This window comes from Poromitra crassiceps (assembly GCF_964638095.1).
Source record: "Poromitra crassiceps genome assembly, chromosome: 16".
Taxonomy (NCBI): domain Eukaryota; kingdom Metazoa; phylum Chordata; class Actinopteri; order Beryciformes; family Melamphaidae; genus Poromitra; species Poromitra crassiceps.
Genome location: NC_139645.1, coordinates 15,227,394 through 15,248,381, shown reverse-complemented (window position 1 = coordinate 15,248,381; position 20,988 = coordinate 15,227,394). Strand labels below are relative to the sequence as shown.

At 44.3% G+C, this 20,988-nt stretch overlaps 1 protein-coding gene across 1 annotated transcript in view; it reads right to left on the bottom strand.

Annotated features, from left to right (window-relative positions):
* Positions 1 to 20,988, bottom strand: part of LOC310791468 (protein mono-ADP-ribosyltransferase PARP14-like) — a gene marked incomplete at its 5' end in the record, with an annotated part of 82,125 nt that overhangs the window by 15,711 nt on the left and 45,426 nt on the right. The window contains 6 exons of the mRNA XM_083653155.1: positions 4,137 to 4,754; positions 5,406 to 5,648; positions 8,520 to 8,696; positions 10,627 to 10,689; positions 19,271 to 19,402; positions 19,721 to 19,799. Of these exons, the coding sequence (XP_083509281.1) occupies positions 4,137 to 4,754; positions 5,406 to 5,648; positions 8,520 to 8,696; positions 10,627 to 10,689; positions 19,271 to 19,402; positions 19,721 to 19,799 (1,312 nt within the window). The remainder of the gene's footprint in view (positions 1 to 4,136; positions 4,755 to 5,405; positions 5,649 to 8,519; positions 8,697 to 10,626; positions 10,690 to 19,270; positions 19,403 to 19,720; positions 19,800 to 20,988) is intronic.

Below are 20,988 nucleotides of genomic sequence, written 5' to 3'. Positions count from 1 at the left end.
CGCTATTCTCACTCATAGAGTGATTTTTTTCCTACAAGGTTCATGGATTACATTCTAATCTGACAAACCTATCAATTTAAATGTCAAGCACGTTAGCGTGGAAACAAGCTGAGCCCGAAATCACAAATCAGAATGAGGGGGTCTCCGGTATATTTTCTATCTTATAAGGAGTCCTTGTCTGAAAAACATTTGAGAACCTCTGCTCTAGGGCAACACCACTTCCAGGAACCCCCATCCTGTGTAAGTAGGGTTCCCAGAGTAAAACCTGGCCATTTCCACCACTGCTTATGGATGAGCATCATCTGCTGCATGCCATCGGGAACCGTTGGTCGGATCGACTTTGGGAGTGTGCCCTATTGTGCAGTGCAGTGCCCTGTTTTTGTGCAATTCGGCATAGCGCCACCTACTGGCAACATAAAAAATGCTGCTTATCTCAAGAACCGTTCGTCCGATCAACTTCATATTTGGGGAGTGCGCTTACGGCCACATTCCACTAGGTCCGTGTTCGGTCCGTCTGCGCTGCGGTACGGCTTCGGAGCCGATACGTTTCCACTCTAATCATTGTGTCAACTCCCACCTACTCCGCTGCGTTGCGTGTCTACTCCGTCCCAACTCCGACGATCCGGAGCTCTCCGAAAAAGATACGCAAGGCTTCTATTTTTCACGGATGATGGAGCAAAGCTGCAGCAAGTTGGGCGGAGCCAGGCATGAAATCAACAGGGCAGAGGTGTTTACAGCATTAAATAGGACAAACATGTACGAGGAAAAGTTCATCATTGAAGTGGAAAACCACAAAATAATATATGACACGACACATCCTTTTTACAAGGACAACACCAAGCAAGTCCACCCCTCCTCTGCTTCTCCAGTTGGGAACAATGATTTTCTGCCTGTTTGTCGTTGTATTTATCCCACATACAAATTGTCTCCCGCGATTTCACCGTGAGAACTTGTCGGTCTCGTCACTCTAGAGCCGTTTTCCCACATGCGTACCGGAAAATTACCTGTAAGTCAATATCGGACATTTCCCTTCACACTTCGGCTCGCGCATGTGGGAATCTATCAGTGAATTTGCCTGTATGTTGGGGGGCGGGGGGAGGGGGGGGCTTATTTGGGGGGTCGGCAAAACTCGAAATAAGTTCGCTTGTCAGTTGTCACACAATAAATCACACTCGTTTGACTTAAGAGCAGCGTCAAGCCGCCAGCGTAATAAACACAGCCGATTTACCCCCTCCCCTCTCTGCTCGAGAGCAGCAGCCACGGACAGACACAGCGAGAATGGCAGAGGCTTGCAAGCTGCTCAACGCTTGTATGTATGTAGAGAAAGCAAATGCACGAAGCGAAATGTGGAAGTAGTTTGCTTTGATGTGCGCGAATGATTAGATGATGCACTTTGAAGAAGTTGGGATCCGTGTCTGAGAGAAATAGTTGCTGGTTCGATGTTTATCCGTTCACCTGTTGAAGCACTTTTTACAGACTGGCTTCGTTTGATGTGTCCGGGGTTGCCTTCGGAACTCAGCAAGCTAGGCTATCACAAGATAATTTTGCCAGTTTGCTTTAACACATTGAGTGCCACAGCGCTTCAGTAAAATTGTCTGGAGCCTGTGCCAGATTCACTTCCATTCAGTTGAAAACAGCTATAGAATTTTTTCTATTAGGGCTATATGAACAGGGTTGGACTCTAATGAAACATTGGACACTCCTACTTCTTTCAAAGAAGAAATTTTGTTTCTAGACAGTTCCATTATGAAATGACAGCCTCTGAAAGAAGAGCACTTTCAAGGGTTTTCTGCTGTCTTTTTTTACTTTTCAAGATAAAGTCACTTTTATGAATACTTTTTGCACTCTAATTTCAAGCGCATTCACTGACTCTGGCTGGTGTTTTCTGATGTAGTGACATGGTGTGGTTCTGTGCAGCCTGCGTGCTCCACCCCCCCCCCCCCTCTCCACCCCGGAGCTGCGGGCTCCTCCCCACACGCACACAGTCTGTCTTCGCAGCCTCAGTTTTTGCCCCGGGCGGATTTCAGCGCAACAAGGAAATGGCAGGCGGGACTGAGGGAGAAGGTTTATCCGTTCGGCTTCGGGTGCTGCCTTTCTGGCGGGTGGTCGTGTGGAGGGGCTGTGTGCAGGCGGATAGACACAGGCGGAGGAGCTCAGTTGTGGGCTCGGATCGCAGCCAACTGTCGGCTGCGGACAGAGCAATCTGTGTGGCTCTGGCTGCAGCATGCGTCGGTGTCTCTCTCTCTCTGATCACGGCTTTCTCCGTTTTCTCCTGCACAAAGTAAAGGATCTGAGGTGGGTGGCGCAGCTCCCGTATAGAGTTTTAAGGTGGCGCCGTGTGATCCCTTGAAGGGATTCATGCTCACTGGCTGGGTACGACCTTAAACAGCAGAATTATGGAATAATATGAATTATGATTTTAGGACGTCCACAGACGTCCTTGGCACTCCTCGTTACTTTTTTTTAGGACGTCCACAGACGTCCTTGGCACTCAATGTGTTAATGTGCTTGATTAGAATGATTAGATTATGCCCGCTGGAACATTAAGCAACGTGTGTAGGCTACACCTCGCCCATGATTGTAGGACCGCTGTCGCGGAAAATGACTGGACCCGTTTCCACTTGCGTCCCCTTAAGAGCATACCGCTCTTCTGACTGGCTCGAAACTGGTGAAATGTCGGCGATGACGGGGTCGCGCTTATACCGGTACGACGACGTTCCCACATGCAGGCATTAGACCACGTTCCGGTCATTTTGCGGTACAAAGCGCATGTGGGAAAACGGCTTAGCTGTGGCAGAGCGGAGCCGTGACGTGCTCTGCACGCAGCCGGTTAGTGTCGGCAGAGCACAGAGCACGTAGCAAAACCGGAGCACAGCCGCAACGCAATGCAAATGCAACCAGTGCGATTCCCCAGTTAGGGGGATTCAAGGGAGTGCAGGGAGCTGAATTCCATGCAATTTGGCATAGCGCCACCTACTGGCAACACAAAAAGCGCTTTATCTCCATAGCCATTCATCTGATCGACTTCAAACTTGGAGAGTGTGCTGCTGGGAACCTGACATAGAACAGTGCCGAATTTTGTGCAATTCGGCACAGCGCCACCTACTGGCAACACAAAAAGTGCTTTATCTTGAGAACCGTTTGTCCGATCGACTTCAAACTCGAGGAGTGTGATTAGGGGGACTCAAGGGAGTGCAGGGAGATTAATTCCGTGCAATTTGGCATAGCGCCACCTACTGGCAACACAAAAAGCGCTTTATCTCCATAGCCATTCATCTGATCGACTAAAAACTTAAAACTTGGGGAGTGTGCTTAGGGGGACTCAATGGAGTGCAGGGAGCTGAATTCCGTGCAATTTGGCATAGCACCACCTACTGGCAACACAAAAAGCGATTTATCTCGAGAAACATTTGTCCGATTGACTTCAAACTTGGTAAGTGCGCTGCTCGGACCCCGATGGAGTGCGGTGCCGCATTTCATGCAATTTGGACTTATTGTCTGTATGTATTTTCTTCGCATATCTCGAGAACTGTTGGATCGACTTCAAACTTGATTCTGAAGGAGTGGAAGTCCCCCTCTTCACCTTCTTTTCAGCTGTGGCTGACGGACATGGTCTCGGTTATATGTATGGAGAGACTCCGGTTCCTGAGGACCATTTGGGCCCCGTTTCTGGCCTACTTAGACGAGGTTAGGAGCGACGGGTGATTCGCACGGGTGACTTTTTATAGACCCCTTCGTGGGATCCCACACACTCTTACAAGCACACGAGCACTTGATGCGGCTGGTTAGTGGTAACATTGGAATGTAGATGATGTATGTATGTTTTAGTTTTTTGTCTGAGTAATTAACTAGATTGCAGGGCTTTGAGAAAAGAAGTGAGAAGATGCTTTCAATAACAGGCTTCTATTGATTCATTAGCCTTTTTCACTTCCCACCCAATTCACCCATTTTGTGTCTAAAATGCAGGAAGTAACACAGGTGCAAGCAAAACAGTAATGAGGGCCACCAAATGGATTGGAAGTTGGAAACCCTGATTAATGTTCTGCTTGCACCTGTGTTACTTCCTGCCTTTTAGACACAAAATGGGTGAATTGGGTGGGAAGTCAAAAAGGCAGCTTGACTATAAAATACTGTACCATTCAGTTTGTCAATGCGTCTGATCTTTAGAGAAATTCCCTTTTCATATATGTTTTTGGCAGGTCCACTTGGCATTTCGACCATGTAGAATTGACCCTTGACTTTAACTTTTACGAGGTAGTCTTTATTAGCCAAAGCCTGCTCAAGCTGGTAGTTGGACATTGGGTCAAAGCTCTGGAACTCCAACCCCTGCTCCTGGGACTGCCAGTCCGCCATCGTGCCAGCCATTTCCACTCTCTTCTTCAATTCCTCCTCATCTCTGATCTTCGTCAGCATCTTATGGATCTCATTGTTGGCTTCTGTCACGTCCTTGCTGCGTCCCATGATAGTGAGAGATGCTGCGTGCTTCTGACATTCAATTCTTATGCTCACACCCATGGCCTTCTGGATGTCAACAATGCGCTTCTGGTCCGCATCGGTGAGGTGGCGGATCATGTCGTTGGTGATGCAGCTGCTGCTCAGCTCCTGGGATATCAGGTCACTGATCCACTTTTTGGCCAAGTCGACTTTATCCTGCGAGGCGCCGCAGATGTGGAAGCAAGCAGAGGCAACTTCCTCGCCGTCAATGACAAAATCATCCTTCTGTGGCTTGTTAGCAGTTCCACCAGTGAACAATGCTGAAATAATGAGATTCAAAATGTCATTAAAACAGGAAATACTTCATTCCCCAAGACATGTAGGATAGCATGATGAATACTCAACCCATTCTCACTCCGAGCGCGTAGCATATTGACGCTTTGTCACGTCCCTTGTGCGTCGCTTGTTACTAACACGGTACCCTTGAGCGACCCATGAAACGACTTGGGCTTTCCGACTAAACTCAATGTAAACCCATGGAAGTCATCTTTGACGCTCATGGCAACGGCTCCTCCATTAGTCAACTGCTCCCCCATTAGGGTCTGGGGGGAGGAGCTAACCTCTCCCAGACCCTAACCCTAAACCTAACCTCTCCCACCCCCCATGCCTAAACCTAACCTCCCCGAGACCCTGACCCTAAACCTAACCTCTCCCACCGCCCACGCCTAAACCTAACCTCCCCCCAGACCCTAATGGGGGAGCAGTTGAATAATGGGGGAGCAGTTGCCATGAGCGTCAAAGATTACTTCCATGGGTTTACATTGAGTTTAGTCAGAAGCTCAAGGGTACCGTGTTAGTAACAAGCGACGCACAAGGGACGGGACAAAGTGTCAATATGCTACGCGCTCGGAGTGAGAACGTGTTGGAATACTTGACCCTAAACTCCCCAACCCCCCCTACCCCCTACATACATTTTATTTTGGACCACACTCCCACGTTATCCTTAGTGTCAGTGGCTGCATCTGCATCAGTGGCTGCATCAGTGGCTGCATAAGTGGCTGCCTTTGTTTGCAAACTGTCGTAGAAGTCCTTCAGCATGGAAGCTTGGAAGATGACTATCCGGATCGTCTTCAGAGTGTTGGGAGTGCTCAGCACGTTGACCACTGCATCCAACATGGCATCCGCCACCTGGCCTGCGTGTACATTGCCTTGGCCTGAAATGACATAGCATAAATTACATATTTTTGCTATGAGCAAAATAAGTCTGCAGCAGGCCAGAACAACAGTACCTGAATAACAGTAGATGAGTCCATACCTGCCAACACACCTGATTTACACGGGAGTCTGCCTATTTTTATCCATTTCTCCCACTGTGCTCCCGATTGGTAATTTCTCCCGCTAATCTCCAAATTTTATAGTGATACAACTCAAATGTGTGTTTCACAGTTTCTGTTATATGTCCAGAATGTAGGATATGTGTTGTGTTACCTGGCAACCATTGTATGTACTGTATATGAATGGACAGGATATGAGCTCTCTACAGTGAGGCCAAAGCATCTTAGATCGCCGCCCTGGTGGTCGGTCCCAGTATAGGTGATAAGGCTATGGAATTATTTACCTATCATAATGCAAGAGGTTGTTCAAGAAATTTGAGAGCATGATTTATCAATTTCACTTCCAGATTTTGGACCCTTGGACTCAAAAAGCCCCCGCGTGTGCTCATATTTACTCTGCTTGTCCTCAAACTATACGCTCGCGCTTAAAACTTTACGCTCACGCTCAAAACTTTTCTTTATGGAGAGATTTCATGCACTCACACCCAAATATCCCCTGCTCACGCTTAGATCTTCTCTGTTTGTGCTCAAACTCCGTGCTTCCATTCAAATGTCTCTCCTCTCCTTTCAAACTGAGTGTGGTCTCTCTTGGAATTTCTCCTCTTGGATCTTTTGTGTGCGCTTGGATTTTCTGTGACACAACCCTATCAGAAACCCACAACCAATAGAATGCCAGGATAGTGTCACATGATCCCTGACCCAGCGATCATGTGACACTATCCTGGCATTCTATTGGCTGTGGATTTCTGACAGGATTGTTGCAGAACAAATCTGAGAGAAGAGAACAGATCCAAGAGCAGAAGTTTCAAGATAGCACAGAAGCAGTTTGAAGGGGGAGGGGAGGACATTTGCATGCAGTCACTAAGTTTGAGCGCGAACAGAGGAAATGTAAGTGTGAGCAGTGGATTTTTGAGTGCGAGTGCAGGAAATCTGTCCAAGCAGAAAACTTTTGAGTGTGAGAGTACAGTTTGAGGACAAGCAGAGCAAATTTAAGCACACGCGGGGGCTTTTAGAGTCCAAGGGTCTAAAATCTGAACATGAAATTGATAAATCATGTTCTCAAATTGCTTGAACGACCTCTTGCATTTAGATAGGTAAATAATTCCAAATAAGTCCCGCCTCCGCCATGTTAATGGATGGGAAATGAGCCAAACTAAACAATCAAAGTACACATCACAGATTTGTCAAAGGTGGTTTATATCATGTTAGATAGTTCTTATCATGGTAATGTATTGTTCAATTGCCAATTTTTTGGATCGGTTTGTTTTTAAGTAGTTATTTGATCATATAAAAAGGGATGACTAACAGCTGTGGCAGCCAGTCTCAAGCCTGTCACTGGCAGCTCCCCTCATCACAGACTTGCGTATGTGTGTTCGGGAAAATCATAACCTTAGGGCCAGACACTCGGTTGGCCCAGATTGTTTGGAGAAAGGTGTGTGAGGAAGTAATGTTAGAACCTATTGAAGCTAACCACCATTCATATTAAAGTAATGCTATGAACCAGGCTGTGTTAGCTTGCATGCGCTAATCTTTCACGGTCGGCATAACGTTACGAAGAACCATTAACGATAAATTTATCTGGAATAACGTGACACATGTTTTGAGAATTGACCAGGTTGTCCAACTTCTTGCCTATGCCAGGAAATGTGTTTCATAACGTTGCCCAACTCGAGCAGCAGTCTGGCTGCTAGCAGCTGAGATGACGGACTGTCTATTCTCCAGGCTCCTAGGCTCGCCGCACGCAGCTCAGCTGCTGCGTGGCCTCGCCTGCTCTATTGGCATGGGCAGCGCACGATTGCCCAACTTCGCATCCTTGATGACATCACTGTCACTGATGATATCACAATGCCTATGACATCACTGATTATGTCACAACATAACGGGGATCTATACTGTTACGCGTATCTACTAACATTATTAAAAGATCATAAAGATAACGTTGTTTCTGATAACTACGGCTATGGTAACATGTTGCTAAGCTAGGCTAGGGCTTGCCTGGCTGTGTTGTTGTGGTGACGCAATGGTGACGCTCATCGGTTAACCATGGTAACCACCAAGTCTTCTTTATCGTCTATTTCCCAATGGGGCAATAATTTAGAAAACAGAGAACATGAGAGCATGAAAAAGACTTGAAATTCTTGATTTAAGCTAAAAACTAATTTGGAAAGTGTTTAAGATATAGAACGAGAGACAAGTCCGGTCATTTTCCCATTCACCACTACCATGTTAACTACTTTCTTTCTGCAGTACCCACATCGCCCCCCACTGGCCATTCGAAATAATACAATTTCCGCATTAGCCTCACAGAAAGAGAGGCTGAATTGCCCACTGGTAGAGACTTGATCCCAGTAGCTGTATTGTATGGATTTACGTCATTACATCAGAGTTCATTCTCATGCGACCTTCATCAGCATCAGAATTAACTCTGATGAAGGTCGCCATGACCAAAAGCGTAAATCTATACAATAAATCTACTGGGATCAGCAGTGTGTGGGCTCTACTTCTTTTACCTGAATCTGAATTTGAGAACCCTGAGAAAAATAGAACTTTTTGTGACTCCAAACCTGAATAAAACTCTTGTACCCAAACCCACTGAATCCAATCAGGATTTAACATAGCATATTCTGTCAAGCCCTAGGTCGTTACTCAAAGCACATCACATGACATTTGATGAATGCTTTAATCCAAAGTGCCTTACCACAAGTGCACACACATTTCCTTTCATATCCAGGCCCTGCTGTGAAATCTCACCTGTACCAATGGCAGGAAAGGAGACAGATGTGTACGAGTCTTTCACACACATTTGGAGAGCATTCTTCACAGCCTTGTTGATTTCGATGGGGTTTGACTGTCCGGGCAGGTGAAGGATCTTCTTACATTTCAGGTTGCCCGGCTGGGTCATTATCATGCCTGGGTTCGGCTGGGCACCTGAAAGTGAGCACAGTGAATTGTTGTCTTAGAATGCTTAAAAACGTGTATGTGTGTAAAAAAACTAAACAAAAACAAAAACAATCACTGCCCCATAGATTCTAAAAGATATATGATGCAAAAACAATTTATAACAAACCAGCAACAAATAATTAATCCAAACTGTATAGTATTCCTGCTGAAGATGAAGTTAATTTGTTCCCTATGTTCCTTGTTTTTGTTTTATGTTTCCCCCTTCTTGTACTATTCCTGTGCTTGTATTCTTTTTGATGTTGTTTTTATTTATGTAAAGCACTCTGTGCAATCGTGCTGTGAAGGGCGCTATAGAAATAAAGTTTTACTTACTTACTTACTTAATGTCTGTTGTTCCCTTCCTGATAATATTGTATTATTGTGGGATATAAAACAATTAACTCTGTATCTAGAAGGGGTTGGTTGCATTGACTCTGTGACACGTCGACGCACTGACATCACTACCACACGTCAACGGTATTCCAGTGACGTGCGGTGAGGTCAGTGGCTGGGCAGCCAATAAAGAAAATCCATTCAGACCGATAAGGTAAAAGGGGGGAATAATTTCAATTATACAACATGTAGTTCCGACCAAGCAATCTGATTGGTCAAGGACCGTTCTCAAATAAGCATAACAGCACACCTAGCCGCCAGGAATATTGTATTTACCGCTGTTCCTAAGTTAGTGTAAGTGGCTCGCGCCAGAGACCCTGGTTGTACCAGAACCAACTCGCTTAGCGCCAGCACACACTCGATTTGGGGGCGGAACACGCCAGGATTGGCCAACGCCAACCCCAGTGCCCAGAACTGTCAATCAAATCATCAACAGACACGCTATAGCACGCCTCTCAACCCTCTTTCAGATAGGCAGGCTCTGACACCCTTCATCTCAGCTACAAGGTGAGCCGATTTAAAAAAAATTAGCCTACATGTGAAGTTCACAGACATAGTTGCTAATCTGTTAATTATTTTATTTTTGCCAGAGTCACAACAAATATTGAGTTAATGGGGCAGTTTTGTGTTTCCATGTGTGGTGCCAAATATTTTTAGATGTGTAGGCCTATGTTATAGCCTATATGAATGAAATGTCTAATTACAGTAAGTGCATGCTTTGGGACATCACTGCATAACTGTGCGGCGGCCCTTTGTGTTTCAAATGGTTCGTTCCATCAGCATAAATTTTTGTTACGAATCCGAACTGGTTCATCCTCCAATTCTCTCCCTCTCTCTTCCCTCTCTCGTTCTCTCCCCCCTCTCTCAATCTCTCCCCCTCTCCCCCTCTCTTTTCTCTCTCTGTTTCTCTGCTAGCTCTCAGCAAGAAAGAAGCTGGTGTCACAGACGTGATGGCGGTGACGCTGTTTAAGGGGAGTGATCTCACACTTGTAAATCCTGTTATAGGTTGAGGCCACGTCTCGTCATAGACGCTGGTTTAGCTGGCTCAGCCTGGCTGGGGGCGGGGTCAGGGTGGGGTAAATTCCCCCGTTCTATCCATTCAGCAAAGTTAGAATTTAGCTGATAGCCCAGCCCAGGCAGACACGATCGGGGATTTAACCACCGCAGTAAACGCACATCTGAGCAGACGTCTTGTGTTCTGCTCTAGAACCCCCAAACATGTCGTTTAGAGCCGCAGCACCGTCTTTTGGTGAGTCAGCCCATGAGATATATCGGCGGTTTTACCCCAGATTCAGGTAACATTTTGTGGGCGTTCCCAGACATGCGGACTGTCTCTATTGGCATAAATACGCCTATGTAGGTTTGCACCGAGATGATGTGAAGCACAGCGGGCCAACACGCCCACAATTAGGGCTTTGCCCGGCGCTATTCCAGCGCAAAACGGGCGTTAATGCAAAATGAACGCCGTTGCGAAGATAGGGCCCTTGGTGTGTTCCTTTAAAGTGCAGGTGTGATTTGTTTTTACCAAGGGTTTTGCATTCCGTTTGCACAGCCTGGCCAGCTGCACTCAGAATGGCCTTGGATACTCCTGGTGGAGAAAAAGACACAATGAATAAAGAAATAACGGTAACACTTTACAATACTGTAACACAAAAATTGGGTAGTTACTGAGTAACGAGTCAGGAACGAACCATTAGTTCATGATTAGTTCATGAATAGTTAATAGGTAGTTCCTTAATGGTAGTTACTTAAGAACTGACCATTAGTTACCATGTTAACGAACCAGTAAGTAATGATTACTTCCTTAAAAAAAAAAAAAAAAATTATTTCGCTAGTTCATGAGTAGTTAATGGGTAGTTACTTAACACGTTCACTGCCAACAACGTGTAAACACGTTTTCAGAATCCAGCTGTTGACTGCCAGCGACGTGTAAACACGTTTTCAGAATCGATTTTTTTTTTTTGACGGTGGGACGTTGATCTAACCCTTTTACGTCTCTTATATAAGTATTGGACGTGTACAACGTGTACAACCCATTCCACCGACCCACTAAGTGGCGACAAGGAAGTAGGAAGGCAAGCAAAAAGCAGTGTGATCCATTTCCATTCTCATGAAAATGGATTGGCGGAGGCGCTTTCGTTTCCGCGCTGATTGCTGGCGGTGCGGGATTGCAAACGTGCATGGTGGATTGCGGATGGAGCACACTTTGAGGCACGCAGCGTAAATATGACCAGAGTCGCAGGGGCTTCATCGGAGCTCTCGGCCAGGGCTCCGGGAGGCGGGCGAGTCCAGCTGGGCTTCCTCGGGGAGCGGCCACGCAGACAGGCACAGCCAGGCACAGCCGCACAGCGGCAGCGGGGCAGTGAGACTGGTGACACGCTTGTGGTGCAGCAGGCTATTTTGCAAATTGGAAACAGCCATAAAAGGCTTTTAGAATGGGATTTTCAACCCATTCTTTTTTGTTTCTTTTTCGCTCTAATTTAGAGTAATTTAATTTCTATTCAGAAATTTATTTGAGAGGTCGAGAGTATGAGAAAGTGCATTTGCACAGGTAGGAAAGTGCTTGTGACAGGGCGCTGCAGCCAAGAAGAACGCCCACGGAGGGAGGAGTTGAGCAGAGGGGAGTTTCCTGCTGTTATGGAGGAAATTACTGTTCAAAACTATTGTTTAGGTCTTACTGATGCCAAAAATGAATGGTTAAAGTGATCGAATTTCACAAAAAGCCGTTTATCTCTGAATATTTTTTCTGACGCTAAAACCATGCTGTATTCAATTGCTAATGCTTACATAACTACTAACTCTACAAACTAACTCTTTTAGACAGAGAAAGTACACATTCTATTAGTACTTTTGAGATATTGTATGTTCACAAACTCCAAGCAGAAAATAATCCTCGGCTCTTGTAAAATGAGCCAGAATCCTCAAAAAACGGCTTGGCAGAAGCTACCTACAGCAAAAAAAAACGGCTGGGAGTCAATGTGTTAAGAGCAGACTATTAGTTACCATAGTTGTTACTAGGGAATTAATCATTAGTTCATGATTACTTCACCATTAGTTACCATATTTGTGCCCCCTCAAGTAAAGCAGGCCATCATACCTAGTTGTTACTAGGGAGTTCATCATTACTTCATGATTACTTTACCATTAGTTACCATGTGTGTGCCCCTCAAGTAAAGCAGGCCATCATACTTAGCTGTTACTAGGGAATTAATCATTAGTTAATGATTTCTTCATCATTAGTTACCATGTTTGTGCCCCCTCAAGTAAAGCAGGGCTTCATACTTACTTGTTGCTAGGGAATGCATCATTACTTCATGATTATCTTACCATTAGTTACCATCACCCTACCTATAACAAATAAATACAAGAGTTGTTCTAGCCAGGTGAGGTTTGAACCTTTGCCCCCAAGATTGCAAGATTATTAGTCTGGTTCTCTACCAAATGAGCTATCCAGACTGTTAAGTTATATCAGTCGGTAGAGCCTATACTATGTATTTGTAGAGCTGGAGACCAAGTACTTGTAGTATTCAAGGTATGTTCTATCCTTTCTATGTACTTATAGTTTACATGTATATATTCTTTTTTTTACCAAAATACTTTATGTCCAAATCTTATAGTTTTAAAGGTATATTCCACCCAAATACTACATTCTGTCCAAGTACTTATAGTATTGAAGGTATATACCACCCAAATAATACTTCATGTCCAAGTACTTAGGTATATCCCAGTAAAATACTACAATTTCATTTTCCACTGATTACCAGGGGCATGTCCTGGGTCTTGTAAGCCAACTTTGGTGCTCAGAATATGGGTAAAGGCAGGCTGGAGGGCGAGGGGGCTGTTCTGGGTCTCTGAGACTGACCCTGGTGCTCAGTGGTCGGGTAGAGGCAAGCTGGAATACAGCTTTAAAATTATAAGTACTTAATCAGAAAGTACTGCTATATGGGTTGAATACACCTTTAAAACTATAAGTACTTTTGACATGAAGCAGTATTTAGTAGGCGGTGGCGCAGTCGGTAGCGCTGTCGCCTCACAGCTAGAAGGTCCTGAGTTCGATTCTCGCCTGGGACGCTGTGGGTGCTGGAGTTGTGACCCCCCATATCTTCAGTGCCTACTGCCCAGGTGGGCTATCTCGTCGAAAGGGCCTTTCTGTGTGGAGTTTGCATGTTCTCCCCGTACCCCCCAGAAAGAAAAAGCGACCACTGCTCCTGGCCTGCCCCCTGGAGGAAAGGACAAGCCTGGATGGGTCAAATGCAGAGGACGTATTTCACCGGCCACCGTCAGCATGAGTGTGTGTTGTGGCTGCATGCATGTGTTGTAGTGTTCGTGTGACAACAAAAGACGAGGGTACGGCAACCATTTTAGGGCATCCTCGTCAGTCAGAGTATAGGCTATCGTTCCTCAGTCTAAAGCGTTGTCAGTTGTCATGTCTCCTACAGTATAGTAAACCGTCGAGTGTGCTCTGAAACACCTTCAGTCCTCACACGAAAACGCTGTCATTCCTCCTGCCTCACTAAAAACGTTGTCGATCCTCCTGCAGACTAGTTGTCAGACATCACTCAAACTAGCTGTCAGGCATCACTCCTCACGTCTCACACAAAAACGTTGTCGATCGTCCTGCAGACTAGTTGTCAGACATCACTCAAACTAGCTGTCAGGCATCACGCCTCACGTCTCACACAAAAACGTTGTGGATCCTCCTGCAGACTAGTTGTCAGACATCACTCAAACTAGCTGTCAGGCATCACGCCTCACGTGAATAACTTCACAAGACCAAAACCTTCCATTTTGCTTAATGTGTATCACCTCTACTTGCTATTCTTTGGATGTCTTCCAAGAGGCCATAACCAAGGCTATTGGAGAAGTCAAATGTTTTCTGCACACACCCTACATTGTTTGGATATCTTATGCCCGATGGAACAACAGTTTACCATTAAATAATTAAATAAGCTTTCCCATTCAATAAAGAAGTATCATAGGAATCTACCTTAAAGCCATTTAACTTTTTATGTTTAATTTACATGTGTCCAAATTTAGCCTTCCGGTCTTTGTGTTGAAAGAATTTCAAGAAATATAAATATATATATCTAAATATATATATATAGTCTATTGTCAATTAAACTAGATGTTCCTCTTAGTGTTACTATGTTAATTCTATTGGGTCTCATAGATTACTACTTTAATCTATTGTAAATATAAAAAAAACGCATGCTTTTATTTTGAAAGGCAAAAGCATTCAACCGGAAGTGAAGTTGTAAAAAATTGTTGCTAACTTCACAGGCATTCTTTCCCCACACGGAAGAACAACCAAAAACAACGAATGACAGCGTTTTCATGTGATGACTGACAGCTAGTTTGAGTGATGCATGACAGCTAGTCTGCAGGACGATCGACAACGCTTTTGTGTGAGACGTGAGGCGTGATGCCTGACAGCTAGTTTGAGTGATGTCTGACAACTAGTCTGCAGGACGATCAACAACGTTTTTGTGTGAGACGTGAGGAGTGATGCCTGACAGCTAGTTTGAGTGATGTCTGACAACTAGTCTGCAGGACGATCGACAACGTTTTTGTGTGAGGCGTGATGCCTGACAGCTAGTTTGAGTGATGTCTGACAACTAGTCTGCAGGAGGATCGACAACGTTTTTGTGTGAGACATGAGGAGTGATGCCTGACAGCTAGTTTGAGTGATGTCTGACAGCTATAGTCTGCAGGAGGATCGAAAACGTTTTTAGTGAGGCAGGAGGAATGACAGCGTTTTCGTGTGAGGACTGAAGGTGTTTCAGAGCACACTCGACGGTTTACTATAGGAGACATAACAACTGACAACGCTTTAGACTGAGGAACGATAGCCTATACTCTGACTGACGAGGATGCCCTAAAATGGTTGCCGTACGAGGGGCTTCCGTCTGAAATCGTGAAATCGAAATCGTGTTATTTGGATGGAATATACCTGTAAAGTAGAAGTACTTGGACAGAAAGCAGTTTTAGTATAGAATATACCTTTAACACTAAGTACTTGCACAGAAAGTGGTATTTGGGTAGAACATACCTTCAATACTATAAGTAATTGGTCTCTGGCTCTGTAGATACATAGTATAGGCTCTACCAACTGATAGAATTCAGCAGTCTGGATAGCTCAGTTGGTAGAGAGTCAGACTAATAATCTTGCGATCTTGGGGCCAAGGGTTCAAACCTCACATGGAATAGCTCTTGTATTTATTTGTTATAGGTAGGGTGATGGTAACTAATGGTAAGATAATCATGAAGTAATGATGAATTACCTAGTAACAACTAATATGAAGCCCTGCTTTACTTGAGGGGGCACAAACATCGTAACTAATGGTGAAGTAATCATGAACTAATGATTAAATCCCTAGTAACAACTATAATAACTAATGGTCTGTTCTTAAGTAACTACCCATTAACTATATGAACTAGCGGGAATTTTAATTTTTTAAGGAAGTAATCATTACTTACTGGTTCGTTAACATGGTAACTAATGGTCAGTTCTTAACTACCATTAAGGATCTTTAAGGAACTACCATTACGGGTCATTAAGGAACTACCCATTAACTACTCGTGAACTAGTGAAATAAAAAATAAAATATATATATTTTTAAGGAAGTAATCATTACTTACTGGTTTGTTAACATGGTAACTAATGGTCAGTTCTTAAGTAACTACAATTAAGGAACTACCTATTAAGTATTCATGAACTAATCATGAACTACCGTATTCATGAACTAATGGTTAGTTCCTGACTAGTTCCTAGTTAGTTAGTTCCTAGTTCCAGCAGGGGGTGCTGGGAGGAAGGGACGCCGGAAAAAATTAGACGTTTTTATTTTTTTATTTTTTAGCCATATTTACAGGAATATCTAATTTTAAATTAACATTAGGATTATACTGTTGTGATGTAATTATTCAGTATTTTCTCCTTTTCTCACTCATTCAGAGCAAAGAGGGAGATATATAGCATGATGATAATCATTAGTTAACATGAGTTAACATGATAGAAATATTATCAGCAAACTTAATGACTAGACTAATTATTCTGATTTGAATGGTAATGATTATATCAAGAAACATTGACTCCTCTCTTTGTTGTATAGTGGGAGGTGAATTTTAGGCTATTAAAATAGCATGTCAAGTTCACGTTTCTTTTTTATTCGTATTCGTTGTTGGTTGGTTCAACACAACATGTGCGCGCATGCGCGCTTCTTCTTCTTCTCTAGCCTACAAGCATGTAACTTCCTTGATTGTTATTGTTGATAATTCTATTTAAATAGGCTACATTTTCAGTATATCAATAATGCAATCATTTCCCGAAACATTCCCAAACAAGAAAGGAACATAGTGCACTGCAAAATATTTCTAATTACATTTGTACAAAAAAAAATCATCTCGCCACCTGCAGCACCCGTACTTCCCGCGGCCCTGGTTCCTAGAGTGAAACGTTAGCTATCCCCTAGTCTCAACGCCAGACCCATGAGAGTTCTTACGCTGATACACTACGTTATTGCATGCTGCAGAGCTCTCTCTGGGTCTAGGACACTTTCCCTTAGAGGGCTGGTTATGGGAGGGAACCGTTCACTTGGCCAGTCATATGCCAGTGATGGATTCAGTCCTCCCCAACGACTTTGCGATCAGACGACACGGGAGGCGCAGCCCATTTTTCGAACTGCTCTCTCATCGGTGCTACAACCTGTCACTGATTCAATTTCAACCTGCCTTCAAAAACCAGCAGTGGCTGTGAAGTGGCACAGACTCACTTATGTAGTATGCGGAGCGCAGCGATTCAATGTAATATTTGAGTCTCGACTAGCGACTAGCTATCCCCAAACTCAGAGGCAGCGCTGGGCTCAGCTGCTCTGCCCGGGGACACCCCGGCACTCCGAAATACCGGCATTCCGACAAAATTGTCGGAATGGAGATCTGTCTCGCCATTGCGAAAGAAACCTAACCCTAACCCGGGGGACCGGCTGGAGCTAACCTCTCCCAGCCCCCACGTCTAAATCTAACCTCTCCCACCCCCATGCCTAAACCTAACCTCCTGCAGACCCTAACCCTAGACCTAACCTCTCCCACCCCCCACGCCTAAACCTAACCTCCCCCAGAACCTAACCTCTCCCACCCCTGTAGGCTAAATAACTCAAGATGCTATGTCGGAAAGGCGGACCTAATATCTTTCGCAATGGCGAAACCTTTTTTGGAGATAAAAAGGGCCGCCTCTCTGAAAGCATAGCAGTCAATGATCGGAATGCCGACACTTCGGAATGGCGAGAGGACCCCGCTCTGCCCAGTAAACACAACGTAGCCCTAAGCTTCAAGGTTAGATTTAATCTGTTGAACCAACATTTGTTCCAAAAGAAAATAAATAACGTGAAACAAAATGCCACGGAAACATTAGCTCATCAACACAGAGTTGCAAAGATCAATTCATCTAATAATTTCCCCCGTATGACGATGTTAAATTGCCCAGCTGGAGCAGCCAGAGTCTGACTGCTAGGAGCTGAGATGACGGCTGCTGGCCCCCGGTTCCTCCTGATCTCCCACAATGAAAATCAGATTTCCATACAGGCATCATTTTGATAAACTGACCTCATAGTGGGGATCTACATGGTTACTTTTGGCGAGACAAAGAATAATAGAACTTAAAGTGCCATCTTTACAGAGATAGAGAGCATTGACTGTATATAAATACACTGCACACTAGTGATGCGCGGGCTGCAGTTATAACCGCGCTGACCGCGGATATCCCGCCCCGCAGGCGGGCCAGATCATAAAAATAAACATTCTGATTAATAGCGGATGGGTTGCGGGCGGTTGAAACGATGTATCATTACTGAGGAAAAATAATATTAATTACGTTCTCTAGTCTATGAACGTATTTTAAGCTACATTTTTCATCAGGCACATTCTTAGTCGCCTATTGTAGATCCCCCAAAGGACCCACAGCCGTAAACACAACAATAGCCATGTGCTAGGTCGCAAGGCTACACTTTTCATCCATATATGGTCAATGATGTCACCCTCAAAAAGGAGTCTCCGCTGAAGACGTGTTTGAAGAGAAGACGCGTTCGTATTTTCCCATACAATGAGGCAATGCAGTGAACTAAACTTAAAACTATAGCGTTAGCCGAGTAAACTACATGAGAGCAAGTGCACGGTGCACTGGACATAATACAGCATGGAAGTTTATTTGGAGTCTTGGACTGCAGCGATCGCACCAACGGCAGCAGAAACCATAAGTTCGCTCTTTTTATATCGTTTTATAGCGTTTATAGCGTCGGGTGCATGGCGGGCGCAGATCTATAAATAGTATGAAATAATTTGCGCTGATTTATGGCGGGCGGACGGTTCATGCATACACGCGGATTAGGATGGCATAAAAGCTCATCCGCGCATCTCTACTGCGCACTGTCCGCAACAGTAACACCAGCAGCAGCTGCATAAAAAAAGTTGAGAGGGGCGTGGACCTCATCAGCGCTTTATGCTGAAACTTTCGTTGTGTTCTGTCCCAGATGACCATTAAATCTTAACAGGACATTCTGGAGTGCTGGACCACTTCTGTTTCTTACTGCATTGCATTTGCAAATGAGCTAGCTGGTAGCTAACGTTAGTTCCCAGGCTAACAAAAGTCCAAACCACTGGTCGCCACACAGTGAAGAAATAGCAGTCCACTTCAGTGTTCCCGTACGCTTGTGTTCACACTCAAGTGTACCATCCCCAGACATGCTTGAAGCGTTCCCCAGACCACCTTTTCAAGTGGACCCAGTACAGTTCGCTGTTCCATGCTCGGCCACTGAACGCAAAGTTCACACTGATCAAACCAACCGGACCTGGGGTCAGTTTGGGCAAAAGTGTGCTTGGATATGGTCACAGGTCCCCATTGAGAAACCACCCTAACAAGCACTGCTGGAACTGGCTCCATCGAACAGTTCGGGGGTAAAGGCCTTGCTCAAGAGCACATAGTTGTTGTGAGAGAGGACTCATTCATCTCCCTCACCACCAACATAATTCAAAACGGGGATGGAAATCAGCACTGGGCTACCGCTGTGATTGTTTTTATGATTACGATGATGCTGAAAGTAGCTTAAAGTCTGTTTTACAGGTGAAATAGGTTGCCTTGATGTTACCTTTAGTCAAAGTTGAGCTGATGTGTAATTTACCTGTGTTAAGAGAGAAATCACTGTTGGAGGAGTTGACAATGACATCAGTGGTCTCCTTGGTTATGTCCCCTATCACCACCTGCACAACTACGCTTCCCATTTTGGTTTCATGCATTCCTGGGATTGAGGTGACTGTATAAAAGGGACCGTCATGGGAAACAAATATAAGTATAAACAGTAAACACACACTGAGCAAAAACACTTGTAAAAAAAAAAACACACACACAAAAAACAAGTTTTTTTCCCCAAAATTATATACGGTAGACATTTTTGTTACTGAATCAGTGTTAAATTTCTAAAACACAGGTCATATACATTTGCAACAATGTTGCTAATTTGTTAATACATTTCTTATGCTTATTATATTAGCATCATTAATATCCCCTAGTGCATTTTACTTTTCTGTCAGTCATCATAAAGCATGTTATGATCAAACCAAATGTTTCCTACCTGTAGCCTGTGTTGTAGTTGTTGGCACTGGACCACCTGAGGTCATAGCAAACCTTTTCTTCAACGTATCAGTGAAAACCTGGCGACAAATGAGAGAGAAACCTGTTACCAAAAACTCTCAGATATCACACCCGACAGGGCTGGACTGGCGCCAAAATGCCATTTTGGCGCCCAGACCGGTCCACCACAATCGATCACACACCATTCATCTTCGTGCTACCCTGAATATGTACACAGCCTGCCGTTGTAGCTAGATATTGAGAGGTAGCTACAGTAGCTAGCATATAGCCGTTACCATGGTAACGGCTTCAGCGTATGTTAAACTGAAATCCATCTGCTTTTTAACTTTTCCTCGGTAAGAAACCCATGAAACGATAAATAATGCTGTTTCTTCTTTGAATTTGAACAAAAATGCACACTACATGCCTGAGTGCTTTCACACTGACCGATTGTTATCGGATCACGGTGAATGGATGGAGAAACACAACAAGTGCAGAAAGCGGAAGTGGTACTCTGCTGTTCCGTAATTCTAGCAGCAGAATTTGATGTCCTTGGATGAAAACTGGTTTCTATTTTAACGTGAGATATTTTGCTTTCCGGGGACAAATGGATCACACTGATAGATTTGCAGCTTTTAATTGTTGCAATTCGGGTCCTTTGATCAGAATCAGAATCAGAATCACTTTTATTGCCACAGTATGCAAGTTACATACGAGGAATTTGTCTTAGTGTCTGTATGCAGCGTAGCGGTCACATCAATATACAGGGATAATAAGTAGGAAGATAACTAACGGCAATCACAAGGTTGCAAGTGCAATCAAATCGAATCAAATCGAGTCAATATATACAATATGTACATGAGTGGTGAAGTGTTCTGTGGATGATAAATATGAATTTACGTTGGATTTACATGAGATTTACAGACTGAGTTAAATATACGTTAAATAGGCAGTGGATTTGATTGATTTGATTGACTGGTAAGTAGAAACATGTTTGGCACGGGGAATTTACAGCCCTAAAATTCTTATTACAGGGACATTTGATTGACAAAAATCATTTTGCAAGTACGTTTGTCTCTGTGCGTTGTGATTTACTGTAAATGCTGCTATTTCAAGTGGAAGTTTGTTCCACGAGCTGCATTTTTTTGTTCTCAGCTTTTTCCTCTCTCAATGCGTGTAGTCTCGTCAAAGCCGAGAGAGGAAGAGAGAGACAGATAGGCTGAGAGAGAGAGAGAGCGAGAAAGAGAGAGGGACACGCACTTCAGAGGG